At 41.4% G+C, this 14,948-nt stretch overlaps 1 protein-coding gene across 4 annotated transcripts in view; it reads left to right on the top strand.

Moving 5' to 3' along the window:
• Positions 1 to 14,948, top strand: part of SOGA1 (suppressor of glucose, autophagy associated 1) — a 119,351-nt gene that overhangs the window by 50,121 nt on the left and 54,282 nt on the right. For 3 of the 4 annotated variants that reach the window (XM_033962977.1, XM_033962978.1, XM_033962976.1), the window contains exons 5-6: positions 1,294 to 2,544; positions 11,866 to 12,015. In XM_033962977.1, the coding sequence (XP_033818868.1) occupies positions 1,294 to 2,544; positions 11,866 to 12,015 (1,401 nt within the window). The remainder of the gene's footprint in view (positions 1 to 1,293; positions 2,545 to 11,865; positions 12,016 to 14,948) is intronic. The other variant, XM_033962979.1, reaches the window with a different exon arrangement.

Raw genomic sequence — 14,948 nt, 5'->3', positions numbered from 1 at the left:
TAAAACTGTCTGCAGATCTGTATAGAAAACTGGAGCTTTTTCTTTATCTGTGTGGTGCTTCTACTGAGAGCAACCTGGTTAGCAATAGAATTACTAATAATAATGTCAGGTTTTATTGAGTTTTGTCTGTCACGAATGAGAGCTTATTTCAAAATATGTTACAGTGGCAGAAGTTCTTTTACGGGCTCCTAGCAAATTATCAAAAAAGGCCAGCAGAGCAGCGGGGATATCCACCTCAGAAGATTGGGAGCTGCTGCAGTGGATCCTCTGCTTCCTGTGCCTCCTTGCCCATTCTGGTTGAGTGGAATTTATACCACGGCAGTGCCCATGAACCCATACAATGTAGACATCATATAAATTTCTGGATCAAAAAGATAGGATAGACATATTTATGTCGGCTTTCCCTGTGCTTTTTTCTTCCATGTGTCTCTCCCCTTGAGTTTACCTTTTTTCTCTATGGAAATCTCCCTGTTGATGTCATATTAGTTTGCTTCCTCTCTGAGCTGCAAGTACATCAGCAGGAACTATGTGAATAGATAATCACTGCTACTCTGCTCTCCCTCTGGTAATCTCCTAAATGAAGATAGTATTGTGAGCATTCAGTTCTCTGCTGGCATAATAATGGTTCACTGAATCACAAAGAATGTTAGTAGATCAGTCAGTCAGAATGTAGAATTTCTGGCTCATCACTACCATAGGCTGCTTTAAGGTGCTAATAATATATGGTGTCTGGAAAGACGAGACCCCCAATATTTTCCCAATAACCCGAAAAACAGATGTACTGTTAAAACAAATTGTGGTGTTATACTCACTCCAGGATGCTGTAAAAAATTGATTGATAAGTGACATCGAGGAAGTGACCATTAAGATCTGTTTTAGCAAAATGATGTTTAGTAATGAAGACAAAGTTGCATATGGCACAAATAATTTGCTAAGAGAATTTCTTAATAAAGGTTGAACTATTGTTAAGAGGACCTGTCACAGCAACATACACATCCAAATTGCAATTTCTGTATGTTCAAAATATAAATTGGTCTTCTGAAATATCTATAATTGTAAGTCTTTTGTCCTTACTCATCCTGGTAAATTTTTGTCATTCTTTTGTAACTACTTTGAATCCAGTAGGAGATATAGTGGTATATAAGACACTAGCATTAGAATTAAAATGACTGCTGTAGTGAAGTAGACATATTGGTTGTCTGAACTGACTTACAGATTTAAGGACTGTATAAAGAACCAATTTTCATGTACTTGATCTTTGTTTGATAATCTCTCTTTTGTTCTGGATTTCAGGAAGACAATGCAGATCTGAAATGTCAGCTACATTTTGCTAAAGAGGAATCTGCTCTCATGTGTAAAAAACTGACCAAGCTGGCAAAGGAGAATGATAGTATGAAAGAGGAGCTTCTGAAATATGGCTCTCTTTATGGAGATCTGGACAGCACCCTATCTGTTGCGGAACTGGCTGATTCTCCCCATTCCAGAGAAGCAGAACTGAAAGTCCACTTGAAGCTGGTAGAAGAGGAAGCCAACATCTTAAGCCGGAAGATTGTTGACCTGGAAGTTGAAAATCGGGGACTGCGGGCAGAGATGGATGAGATGAAGATACAAAGTGATAAAGATGTCTTTGGACAAGGCATTCGATTTGTTCTTCCATCTGGAGAGTCTGGAGATAACTTTGTGGAACTAAGGAGACATCTCCAGTTTGTTGAAGAAGAAGCAGAGCTCCTGCGGAGATCACTGATAGAATTAGAGGACCAAAATAAGCTACTTATGAATGAACTGAATAAGTATAAATCAGAGCATGACCTGGATATAACATTGTCTGAGGACAGCTGCTCTGTGATAAGTGAGCCTTCACAAGAAGAACTTGCAACCGCTAAGCTCCAGATTAGTGAGCTGAGTGGGAAAGTGAAGAAGTTGCAATATGAGAACAGAGTACTGCTCTCCAACCTTCAGCGCTATGACCTGGCATCCTGCCAAGCAACCCGACCCATGATGGAGACAGATGCCGAAGCTGGAGATTCTGCTCAGTGTGTTCCTTCCTCTTTCTGGAGAGAGATTCCAGTCAGTGGGGGAAGTGACACTAAAGATGACCAAGAGCAGATCCCAGACAACAGAAACCAGAGGTCTCTAAATGGATGGAACTCCGGCCCAGGCTGGACACTGAAAACAAAAGACTTTGAGAACCTGCTGCATATTAGGGACCAGATAAGACTTGTCAGCAAAGCTATTGAGATTTTACTTTCTGACGTAAATAAATTCACCTCAGGTGTTAGACTATGTCTGGATAATGACTGTACCAACATTATGTTGACTGAGGTAGTTGATAACAAGGAAATCACCATGGACTCCAAGCTGATTGGAGTCGTTTTTCTGAGACTGGGCGTCTTACAACAAGAACTGACTGCCTTTATGAGACAGGTGGACACCCTAGAGGACTGGCTGAAGGAACAGATGGAGAGTCTGTCAGTATTGCCAACCTCTGAGTCCCAGGACTCCTTGAAGGATTCTTCTAGGAAAGAATATGGTACAGATTTTCAGGTAATTTTGTTTCTGTTTCCTTCACAGTAATTACTGCTTCATTTACCATGGGGTAGATTTTCAAGGAGCGATTGAACATAAAATCAGCTAGTTGTATTTGTCCAGATATCAGACTGCAGCTCACTGGCAAAATTGCAGCTGAATATCTAGTTGGATCTAACTGTGCAAGACTTATGCAGATAGATTTAAAGTAGCTATTTATGTAGCTGCTCTTAGGCAAATTTAACCAGGCAGAGTTAAATATTGCACTAAGAGGGAAATTCTACAACAGAGCGCTTCTATCTATGCGCCCTGGTAAGGATACTAGGCTGTATAAGAACATAAGAAGTTGCCTCCGCTGGGTCAGACCAGAGGTCCATCGCGCCCAGCAGTCCGCGCCCTCGGCGGCCCATCAGGCCCATGACCTGTAAGGTAATCCTTGTCTAAGCCCTTTAATCTCTCTTATTTTTTTATCTATACTCTTTCTATAACCTATCTCTACCTCTATCTGTATCCCTCAGTCCCCCTATCCTTCAGGAATCTATCTAATCCTTCTTTGAAACCCCGTAGTGTACTCTGTCCTATCACAACCACCGGAAGCGCATTCCAGGTGTCCACCACCCTCTGTGTGAAAAAGAACTTCCTAGCATTGGTTCTAATATCCCCTTTCAGTTTCTCCGAGTGCCCCCTTGTACTTGTGGTTCCCAGTTGTTTGAAGAATCTGTCCCTTTCTACCTTCTCTATGCCTTTCATGATCTTGAAAGTCTCTATCATGTCTCCTCTGAGTTTCCGCTTTTCCAGGGAGAATGATGTATAACCAGAAGAAGAAAGGAGGTGCTGATGCCCTTGTACAAATTGTTGGGGAAACCCCATTTGGAGTATTGTGTTCAGTTTTTGGAGGTTATATCTTTCAAAGGACATAAGACTTGCAACAGTTCAGAGAAAAGCAACAAAAACGATATGGCTTTCAGCCAAAAGACCTACAAAAAGAGAATTTAGGACTTGACTATGTCAAGGAGGAAAGGAGGGATGAAGTGATATGACACAGAGGTTTAAATATTTGGAAAGTGGTAATAATGCAAACAAACCTTTTCTAGAATAGGGTAAATGGTAAAACTAGAGAAGATGAATTGAGGTTACAGGAGAGGTTGACTTAGGAGTAATGTTAAGAAGTACTTTTTCACGGAGAGGATGGTAGATGCCTTGTATGTCCTGCAAGAGGTGGTGGAGACAAAAATGGTAACAGAATTCAAGAATGCATGGGATAAGCACAAGGAATTCCTATATGGAAAGAGAATGAAATCAAAACAACTTAGCCATGTTAAGCAATGAATACAGTAGTTGGGAAGTAAGGCTAATGTTTGAGTAGACTTCTACAATCTGTGTCCCGATAACAGCTAGATAGAGCTGGTTGGGTTGGGGCAGGCTTCAACAGCAACTCCAGTAGTGGAAAATTAAGACAGTGCTAGGCAAACTTCTATGATGTATGCCCTAAAAATGGCAAGGACAGGTCAAGACTAAGTAGGTATATGTTGGGCTGATTAGATGGACCATGCAGGTAGAAAATGACACAGTGACTGTTTACCGCGGCTAGCCATGGAAGAACGGTGGGAGAAATCGATTGGTTGCCACAGGTATGGGGACAAGGTCATTCACCGCCCTGTAAAGTGGTTAATGGCCTTGTCCCCGCAGTAAATGATCTGTTGCGAGTTGCCTCCTTTCCCACTCCTCCCGGTCAGCAGCTCCAACTTCCTCCCTCCCTCTCATGGATCCAACAGCCGTCACACCCTCCCTCCCTGACTCCATGAACGCAGGCAGCAAAAGAAACCTCCCCCCAAACACAACAAACCCGCGATTTTCCTACATCTTTCCCTTTGCGCCTCCCTGGGCAACCTACCAGTCAGTTCCCTTGGGATGGGTCCCAAAGTGACGAGCTGGATCAAGAACTGGTTGAGTGGAAGGCAACAGAGGGTAGTGATCAGTGGAGATTACTCTGAGGAAAGGGATGTTACCAGTGGTGTGTCTCAAGGTTCTGTTCTTGGGCCTGTTCTTTTTAACATTTTTATAAGCGATATTGCTGAAGGGCTGTCGGGTAAGATTTGCCTCTTTGAGGATGATACCAAAATCTGCACTAGAGTAGACACCCTGGATGGTGTGAATAACATGAAGAAAGACCTAGCGAAGCTTGAAGAATGGTCTGAAATTTGACAGCTAAAATTTAATGCTAAGAAATGCAAGGTCATGCATTTGGGCTGCAAAAATCCGAGGGAACGGTACAGTTTAGGGGGTGAAGAACTTAAGTGCACGACAGAAGAGCGGGACTTGGTGTGATTGTATGTGATGATCTTAAGGTGGCCAAACAGGTTGAAAAGGTGATGGCAAAAGCTAGAAGGATGCTAAGGTGCATAGGGAGAGGTATGGCCAGTATGAAAAAGGAGGCATTGGTGCCCCTGTATAAGACTTTGGTTGAGAGACCTTATTTAGAATATTGTGTACAATTCTGGAGGCCGCACCTTCAAAAAGATATAAGCAGATGGAGTTGGTCCAGAGGAAAGCTGCTAAAATGGTGTGTGGTCTTCGTCATAAGGTGTATGGGGACAGACTTAAAGATCTCAATCTGTATACTTTGGAGAAAAGGTGGGAGAGGGGAGATAGGATAAAGATGTTTAAATACTTATGTTATGTAAACGTGCTTGAATCGAGTCTCTTCCATAAGAACATAAAAGTAGCCTTACTGGGTCAGACCAATGGTCCATCAAGCCCAGTAGCCCATTCTTTGGAATGAGAGGGCATAGGATGAGGTTAAGAGATGATAGGCTCAGGAGTAATCTAAGGAAATACTTTTTCACAGAGAGGGTGGTAGATGCGTGGAACAGTGTTAAGAAGAGGTGGTGGAGACAGAGACTGGGATAGGCACGTGGGATCTCTTAGAGAGAGGAAGAGATAACGGTTACTAAGGGTGGGCAGACTGGATGGGCCATTTGACCTTTATCTGTCATCATGTTTCTGTGTTTGTGTACAAAAAGGCGGTATACAAGTCCCCAAACCCCTTTTAGAAGTTGTCTATAATTTCTTTTTTATGACCATAGTCATTTGCTCTAATGGAAGCACTGTCAAAGCAGCATTTTATGATTACCCAGAAGTTAGCTGTGTTGAAATGCCTTCTTATGGCTATAGTATTTTATACTTTAATACTACCTTAAGAGGTAAAAATAAACTTAAAATTATATTGGCTTCTTCGGGAATTAAAGGGGGTAATGTGTGCCAGGAACTTGTGGCTTTCCTTTTTGGCAGCATTCGCCCTGTTGGGCTGGTCCAGGACATGTTTCGGCAGAATTGTTCACTGTGCACGGAGAGGACCGTTTTTCTCTCTGGCACTAGGAAATAATGCTCTGCTTGATGCTCTAGGGTAGGGGCAAGATGGAATCATCATCATTTGATAACTTTGTATTTTAGAAAAACAGTGAGATGGTTTCTCCTCCCAATGCTTTCAATATTTTCCTCATGCAGGTCTGTTTTTCTGAGTAGATCTTGTTTATAGTTCAGTCAGACATACTGCAAAATGGGATTAAAACCCCCCAATGGGTCCAAAATACTTAGCAAAGCAGCACACAGAAACAATACTAGGGAAATCAAGATTATAGCATGAGACTGTTTGTAGCATGCTGAAATTTTTCCAGATATAAAACAGTTTGCCAGATCTGGCTGTAGTATCACTGAAATAAATGATATGCTTTTTATAGCATGCTGTTGTATAAAGATTCTTACCAGCCATGACCCATTACACATTAACAATCTTAACTACCCTATCCAACCAACAATGAAGGTTCTAGGAGTAATACTAGACCAAGGTCTAACCATGAAAGACCATATAGACTCCCTAATCAAAAGAGGTCCATTAAGGCGTACTTCCACACTTCAGCCTTCAGAATTCTAGTACAATCCCTAATACTAAGCCACCTGGATTATTGCAACATCACCCATCTGACAATCCCCCAGAAACAAATGCAAAGACTACAACTGATACAAAACGCAGCAGTCAGGATGATTTTCGGGTTGAAGAAGTCCGACCACATAACCCCTTCCTACAGACTCCTACACTGGCTGCCGATGAAGGCACGCACGAAGTTCAAGCTAGGATGTCTCTGCTTCAAGGTATTAAATGGTCTAGCCCCAAAATACATCACAGACCTCTTCTCATTCCCAACCAACAGACATGAAAGAAAAACACACCTGAAATTTGTCTCCCCACCGGCTAGAGGGTGTAAATATAAGAGATACCATCAACAACTGCTATCGTACCAAGCAGCCACATGGGGCAAAGACTTAGAAAAACTAATTGCACACACAAACAACTATGGCGAATTTAGGAAACACCTAAAAACCTACCTGTTCTTGAAATACCTAGATAACGAACCAGAACATCAGCCCCCCAACCCTAATCACTAACCATGAACACTCCATTCAATACATGGAATATTTCTAATTTTGTGTAAGCAACATGGCACTTCCTGGTCTTGCAGCACACAAACTGCTGTTAATATTATTAATGTTGGAACTACCAGATGTACAATGCTATACTCTTTAATTCGCTGTATGTACAGTTTCTCTTTATTGTATATACAGTTTCTCTTTATTGTAAACCACTTCTCTTTATTGTTGGAATTCGCTGTATGTACAGTTTCTCTTTATTGTATTTACAGTTTCTCTTTATTGTAAACCGCCTAGAAGTCGCAAGATTGTTGGCGGTATATAAGAATAAAGTTATTATTATTATTATAAGTAGTTCCTGATTGGGTCTATCAAGCTGAAGTGCAGCCTAGCAAAGAGCAGTAGGTGAGAACCAGGAAGTTGCCTTGTGATCTTGGGTAAGCCTCGGTTACATTTAAATTCGGTCTGCACTAATGGTTTCAGCTTTCATTGTGTGGCGCCAGAGTTAGGGTTTTGAGCATACACAGATTAAAACTAGAACTCTAAACATATGCATGTGCTGTCCCGTTCTTATGGAAATCTTTCAAAAGTGCTTCATTGGGAAATTAGTTTCAGCAAGAATTTAAAGTCTTCCTTTTAGAGCAGATCTTTCATTGTTGTCAATGTCCTTCTCTAATTGATTTTAGTGGGCTTAGTCTGTTTAGTTGATACTTTGATGATTTTTTACTGTTTTGATTTATTGTGCATAATTTTAAATTGGTTTTATTTTATTTTGTAGTTTCTGTCACTATGATGTTTGTAACATGATTTTTTGGAGCAATTTAAGAAGTTTATATGATTGTAAATTTCTCTTTTTTTATGTACATTGCCTAGAACTTTTGGGGGCAAATAAACAGAATGGCAGCTGTGTTTGATAATTGTTGCACAGTAATGTGCACTTAAAGAGTTTAAAAAGTGATAAAAACTTTTGTGAATAGTGTTTACTCAGGTCTTGTCTTCCTGTGATACTGCGGAAGGGTTAGAAGTAAGTTTGCCTTTTTGCATGGAACACTAAGATCTGTAACATAGAGGCCCCCCCTTGATCGCGAATACAGATTGAAAAGTGAATTCATTGCCAGAAAATGCTTAACAGGTTTAAAAATGGATTGGATAACGTTTTTTAAAAAAAGTCCATAAGTCATTATTAAGATGGACTTGGGAAAATCTACTGCTTAATTCTAGGCGAAGCAGCATAAACCCCTTCCTTTACAAAGCCGTGCTAGCTTTTTTAGCACCAAGTTTCCGAGTTTATTATATTGATATACCGTCTATCAAAATTTATCTATACAGTTTACAAATAAAAAAGTTTAAAAAAAAAAAGAAAATCCACCATATGATCAGTTTGATGTGGAGGAAAAGGGGAGATAACAACATTTAACATTGACTGACATGATTGGGGAGGAAGGAATAAGAGGTGGTAAAAAATACATTGAGATAAAAAAAATATAAAGGAGGGAGGGGGATGGATAGAACATTAGGAGTTAATTCACCTCTAAGGAGGCGGTTGGAGTAAATGGCCCGAGTTGGATGGTAGTTCAGGGAAAGAAATGGACTCCTGGATTAGGTATCATAAGTATCCTTGAATAGAAAGGTTTTAAGTTTTGTTTTGATTTGAATAGTGTGAGGGAGGATTCTTGCTTTATGTGCAGGGGAAGAGGATTCCAGAGTAAAGGGGCTATAACTGAGAAGATGGACTTTCTAGTGGTGTCGTAAAAAATGTCTCGGATAGAGGGAACAGCCTGCAGATCTTGATGAGTGGAACGTAGTGTACGGGTTGATGCATAGGGAATTAATTAAATGTTTATTTATGAATGCAGAGATATGGAGGTGTTTGGTTTTATAAGTGACAAGTAAAATTTTGAAAGGGATGCGATGAGGGATGGGAAGCCAGTGGGCATCACGTAGAAGTGGGGTGATTGATAACCGGAACGCCAAGATATGAGCATATTACCCCATATCTCCGATAACTGCATTGGCTACCAGTTGTATTTAGAATTCAATATAAAGCAATTATGCTATGTCATTTTTCTATATGGCACGATCCCCGAAGAGCTTATTTTGAATGTTTCGATCATGTCCCCTCTCAGTCTCCTCTTTTCAAGGGAGAAGAGACCCAGTTTCTCTTAATCTGTCACTGTACGGCAGCTCCTCCAACTCCTTAACCATTTTAGTCACTCTTCTCTTGACCCTTTCGAGTAGTACCGTGTCCTCCTTCATGTACGGCGACCAGTGCTGGACGCAGTACTCCAGGTGAGGGCACTCCATGGCCCAGTACAGTGGCATGATAACCTTCTCTGATCTGTTCATGATCCCCTTCTTTATCATTCCTAGCATTCTTTTCGCCCTTTTCGCTGCCGCCGCACATTGCGCGGACGGCTTCATCAACTTGTTGATCAGAACTCCCAAATCTCTTTCCTGGGAGGTCTCTCCAAGTATCGCTGGACATCCTGTATTCGTGCATGAGGTTTTTGTTACTGACATGCATCACTTTACACTTATCCCCCTCTCCCGGACAAGCAAAGGAAGCATCCCATCTCCCTCCCCGAAGAGGCACCACCAACCTCCTCCCGGACCCAGAGGAAAGACCCCAGGCCTATCTTGTTCAAGTTCAATTTATTTAATATACTGCAGTGCAGATATAAACCAGAGTTAAAATCTAAGTGGTTTACAATGAATATAAATTGGGGAGGTAAAAACAAAGTTCATTCTCTTAAAGAAAAAAACAATAAGGAGCAGCTATTTTCGTTGCTGAAAGAGCATGGACAGGAGCGAGTAGGTACCGCCAGACCACCAGGGAACTTGGGGTCCTTCCTCTGGGTTGATGGTGTCTGTCTGGGGAGTGAGGGGGAATGCTCTCTTTTTTTGTAGGGGGCATGCTGACGGTGGGGGAATGTTTCCCGGTTTAGAGGGAGGGCTGGGCTGATGGCAGCAATGGCAGAAGCAGAGAAGGAACATCAAACAGTAGAGAAAACAATCTTTTATGAACAGATTTTTTATTGAAAAGCTTTTTTCTTTATTAGAGGCTATACAGAGCTCTATTTTTGTGCTGAATAAACCTGCAGGGGCATTTCAGCATGACTGACTATTGCATGAGTCAGTTGAATTTCTCCTTATTGTGCCCCTCGGCTGAAAATGAAAAGGCGATCTCCGGTAACTGCTTGTGTTCTCTATGTTCAACTGAGATCTGCTCTGATTTCTGATTGAAATTGCTTTCCTAAGTATCTTCGTCTACAAAAGAGAAATGGAACCCACAGCTTATGGGGCTCATAATCGAAAGAGAAAAACATCCAAAAACTGGCCTAAGTCGGCACTTGGATGAACTTTTCTCAAAAACGTCCAAGCGCCGAAAATAAAAACGGGTTTTGGACGTATTTCTAAATGACCTAGGCCTTCATAGTGCCGCTTAACGTCCAAAGCTAAATGGGGCGTTTCGGGAGGCGTGTCGAGGGCGGGAGTTGGGCTTGACGTGGGCCGGCTTAGACTTAGTCATACAGCATGTAAAACTGAACGTTTTACAACAGAGCTTAGACGGAACTTGGACGTTGTGACTTAGACCATGTAAAACATGGTCTAAGTCACAAAACTCCACCTAAACTCACCAGATATGCACTTCAAACACATAACACAGACCCCCACACACTACCCCAGTGATCACCAACCCCCCCACCCCCATAAAAATTTTATTCACAACTTTAAATTTCAGCCTGCAGACCATCATCACCTGGCCACCTGGCATAGGAAAGCCTAGTCGTCCAGCCCAGAGGCAGCTTAAGCCATCTTGGGGGTGGGTTAGGGACCCATAGAGAATAGGATCCATGCCCATAAGCCCCTATAATCACTGCATTGATACTGAAACATATGCACTGCCCTATACACCCCCAAAACCCCTTTTTTACTGACATAAGTGGCTCCTGAAGCCATAAGGGCTATTAGGGTGGTAGATGAATGGGTCTAGGGAATTCTGGAGGTGGTTTGGGGGGCTCACTGTGCCCTATAAGGGAGCTGTAGGGAGGAGAAGCCATGGCACCCTTTTTGTGAAGTTTACAGCAGTGTCTTGTAAGGTACCCCACTATTTAGGTGGCATGTCTAGGGGTTCAATCCATCACTTTGCAGACCTCTCCCACGTCCAACAGGGCTTGTTCTAGGCGTTTTGGACTTGGACGGAAATGTGGTATAAAGATGGACAATTTAGTGGCTTGGACGATCAGATCGGCAGGACGTATAATTAGACAATTTTCGAAAGTAAAAAAAAGTTGGATGTCTCTTTTGAAAATGTGTCTTAGATTCTTTTTAACTTTGGATGACTTGCGAGATGGACGTAAACGGACTTAGACGTCCCTTTCGATTATGCCCCTCCACGTCTTTTCCTAGCTGAAGGCATCAGATGTTTCACTGATATTGTTTAAAGATAACTTGAAAGCATACAAGCAAATATATTTGTGAATGTTTATATATATATTTTTTTAACAGAATAGGTTTGCAACTTGCTAATGAAATGAGAAAAGTTGAAAATGTCCTGCAACACACGTTGAGTTTTTTTTTTTCCAAGTTCTATTTTTTTTGCATGCCATCCATTACTCTAACCCCAATCCTCTTTCCCCAGTCACTTCATGGCATCATAACTGGGGTTTGCATCTTTCTCCCCCCTTCTCTCACCTTCTGTGGAACAATCCAGTCCACATACGTCTTCATTGTGTGCTTTCTTTTATTCCTCGTCTTCTCATGTGCCATAGTGAAAAAGCTCTTCTTCCTCTTCATTCTTTTCTGTCTTGTAGTATGTTGCTGTTTCAGAGACCCATTGTTTTGTTCTTTGTTTTTCTTTTCCTCCCTTGCTCTTTGGTTGTGTTCTCATTCCCTTGCCCGTGCGTGCAGTCATCTGATTGTAGGGATCTTCCCGAGTGGGACGTGCAAGCCAATCAAACCTCGGAACACAGAAGCAGCACCAGCATGGACCAAAATGAAGATCTAACACAAAGCTGCAAGACTCACAATGCCAGTGATGATGACTCCTATGCTGCTGAGGTATGTTTGAGGCCTGTATAAACTGTTCATGGGAGATCTCCATTCATGGTGCTATGTCTAACGTTCAATCTTAAGACTACTTTGTGGCCTCCCCTTGATAGCAGTTGTAGATTGAAAACCAAGGTGTAGGAGAAATTGTAAAGAACATACCCAGAGATGGGTGATGTCCTTTTGGGAGCTGTGATGACTATACAGGTCCCAAGTTACTCCCCTCTCCACCCTGCTCTGTGATTCCCAAACTTTTTATTATGGCGAAACCCATAAAATATTTTTTCATACACAGAGGAGCCCTCAATTTCTATAAATATATACTGTATATGTCTTATTTCTTGAGGAATCCCTAAAACCGTATCATAAGGTACCCTAGTGGGTATTATCATAGAGATCAAGGCGATTTACAGGTAAAGAGGACCATATTATTACGGGGATATATGACAGTGAGATCTTGAATACCAATTTTTGAAGTTTTACAATAGTCTCATGTAAATTCCAATCTGTTTGGAGGTTTTCCGTGGTGTCCTAGATGATATTGGTGCGATGTTAGCAATAGTTTTCTTAAGATGGCAGCGGTGATTAAGTTAATAGGTTGACAAGGTCTGTCATACAGGTAGGTTTTTAGTTTTATTCGAAAGCTGGTGGTTGTTGAGAGACTGTTCCATGTTCTGATGGCTGTATGAGGGAAGGATTCCTGGATAAGTGTGATTTGAAGAAGTGTTAAATTATTTGCTCTTAGGTGTTAGTGTGCACTTATTTATTTAAAACATTTCTTACCCGCTTACAAAGTATAATCATCATGTTAGAACATACATACAAGAATGTACGGCTCCATCAAAATTGTCTTCATTCACTGTAATACCTCCACATACAATAATGTTAATGTCTCCATAAAGTATTAATATTCATTCATTTAAACGCCTCTACAAACACAATAGTTTTCAGTACTTTCTTGAACTTTTGCTCTCAGTGGTCCTGTCCGTTTGTTCCTTAATGACACCCCTACAATTGAGATTGCAGATACCCTTGTGTTTTCATTTAGTGACAGCCATATTGCCCCTTCTGACCTTAGAGATCTAGAAGGCAGATAGAGCATCATTACTTGGGTTAGATACCAGAGAATGGTATAATGAATAACCTTAAATACCAACACAAGAATGTTGAAAAAGATTTGAAATTTGACAGGCAACCAACGGAGCTTAAATGTGATTCATGCATGCGTAGGTAACCAATGATTCTTATTTCTTATTTATAACTGTTGATCGATTTTGTAAAAAATAACTTATACTAAGTGCAACAGTTTACATAACAGAAATATCCTCAAAAAGCACTTACATACTATGCACGAGACCCTCCCTTCCAACCCTTCCCTCCCTCCCATTCATCTTGGATGTGTATAAAGAGAGTTTAAAATAATCTCAAATCTGGTAAGTACTAGCAATACAATTTGAACTTTAAAGTGTTTGACAGAAGACTCTAATGGACCCCAAATCTCTTTTCGGAATTCACCTGAAGTTTGTGGTAGATTCTAATATAGCATCATATTTTTTTAATTTGACGATTAGTCTGATTGTTTAGTTTTGAATCATTTATAGTTTCTGTTGTAGAGAGGAATTCAGGCCAGCGTATAGCGAGTTGCAGTAGTCAAGCTTTGATAAAACCAGCATTTGGACTAGGATGGCAAAATGATCATAGTGGAAGTAAAGTCGGATCAATTTTAGTTTAGTCTGTAGAAGATGGTTTTTTTCATTCCTATCTAACTTTCACCAAGGAGTCACACACAGTAATTTTTCTTGCTCATTTCCAGTTTATTTTTTATTTCTGTCTTTGTGTCTTCAGGTACCATGATACCATGTTCCTTCCTGTAAGTGCTGCACTCACTTCCTATAGATAAGCTTAGGCTAAAGCAATGGTTTTATGCTGCAAAACAGCCAGTACTGAATTCAGTTTATCATGATACATGAACACTTTTCCTTTTCTACCCTCCCGACCTCCACCCTTCTGGCGATAATCACTTTCCCTTCCTTCCCCTGCAGCCATCCTGGCATCAGCAACTTTTTTTTCACTCTCTGGATGGCACCTGCCAGCAGGAGGCACTGGGTGAGCAGTGGTTCTTAATTGCTGCCAAAGCTAATGCAAGGGGCTGATATGATGTGGAAAATGACAATTTGACTTTCCCTTTTCTGTACCTAGGTTGCACCCACTTTGCCAACCCACACGCTTTTTTTTGTCTAGAGACACCACTGAGCATCTGCCCCCTCTTCCTCTTTTCTATCTCATCAGTATCTGCCCTATCTCTCTGTAGCATGTCTTCTCACTCTCTTCCTCTTTTCCCCCATTGAGCATCTACCCCTCTTTTTCTCCACTGTCTCTTGATATTCTTCCCCTGTCCCAACATCTGCCTTCTATTATCCTTCTCTCTCTTCCCCCTTCCCTCTTTGGCTCTAGTCGGCACATTAAGAAACAAATCTGGCCCTGCACTAATTAAAATAAATATATAGTATGCCAGGGCTCAGAGCCAATGTATTGTGTTGAAGGCACTGCCACATTCTTACTTGCTACTTGGACCCTGATGGCCTGTTACTAAACCTGCTTAGAAGGAAGGGATGGGGAAGTGGCAGTGCCTTCAGCTTTTGCATCCACTCAAGAGACCCAGATTATTACTTTTGCTTCTTCTGCTGCATTTGCGCTGGACTCGACCTTTGACAATTCTGCCAATTTGCTCATGACCTGTAGCCTACTGGGGCATGTCTGAATGCTCAAAGGGCAGGCAAGCCACTCCTGCTCACAGTCTATCCTTTTCTCTCTTCTACTCAAGCAGCTCCACAATCCCTTGCAGCCCTTTCTGAGCCTCTTTTTCTCTTCTTCAGTCCCTTTCCTCTGCCCTCTCTGTTTTTTTTTCCCCTTTCTATTGTTGCTGCACGGAAAAAAGAAAGCCG

Source organism: Geotrypetes seraphini, chromosome 11 (assembly GCF_902459505.1).
Source record: "Geotrypetes seraphini chromosome 11, aGeoSer1.1, whole genome shotgun sequence".
Lineage (NCBI taxonomy): Eukaryota > Metazoa > Chordata > Amphibia > Gymnophiona > Dermophiidae > Geotrypetes > Geotrypetes seraphini.
Note: the sequence above shows the minus strand (reverse complement) of the source record. Positions and strands in the feature narration are given on the sequence as shown.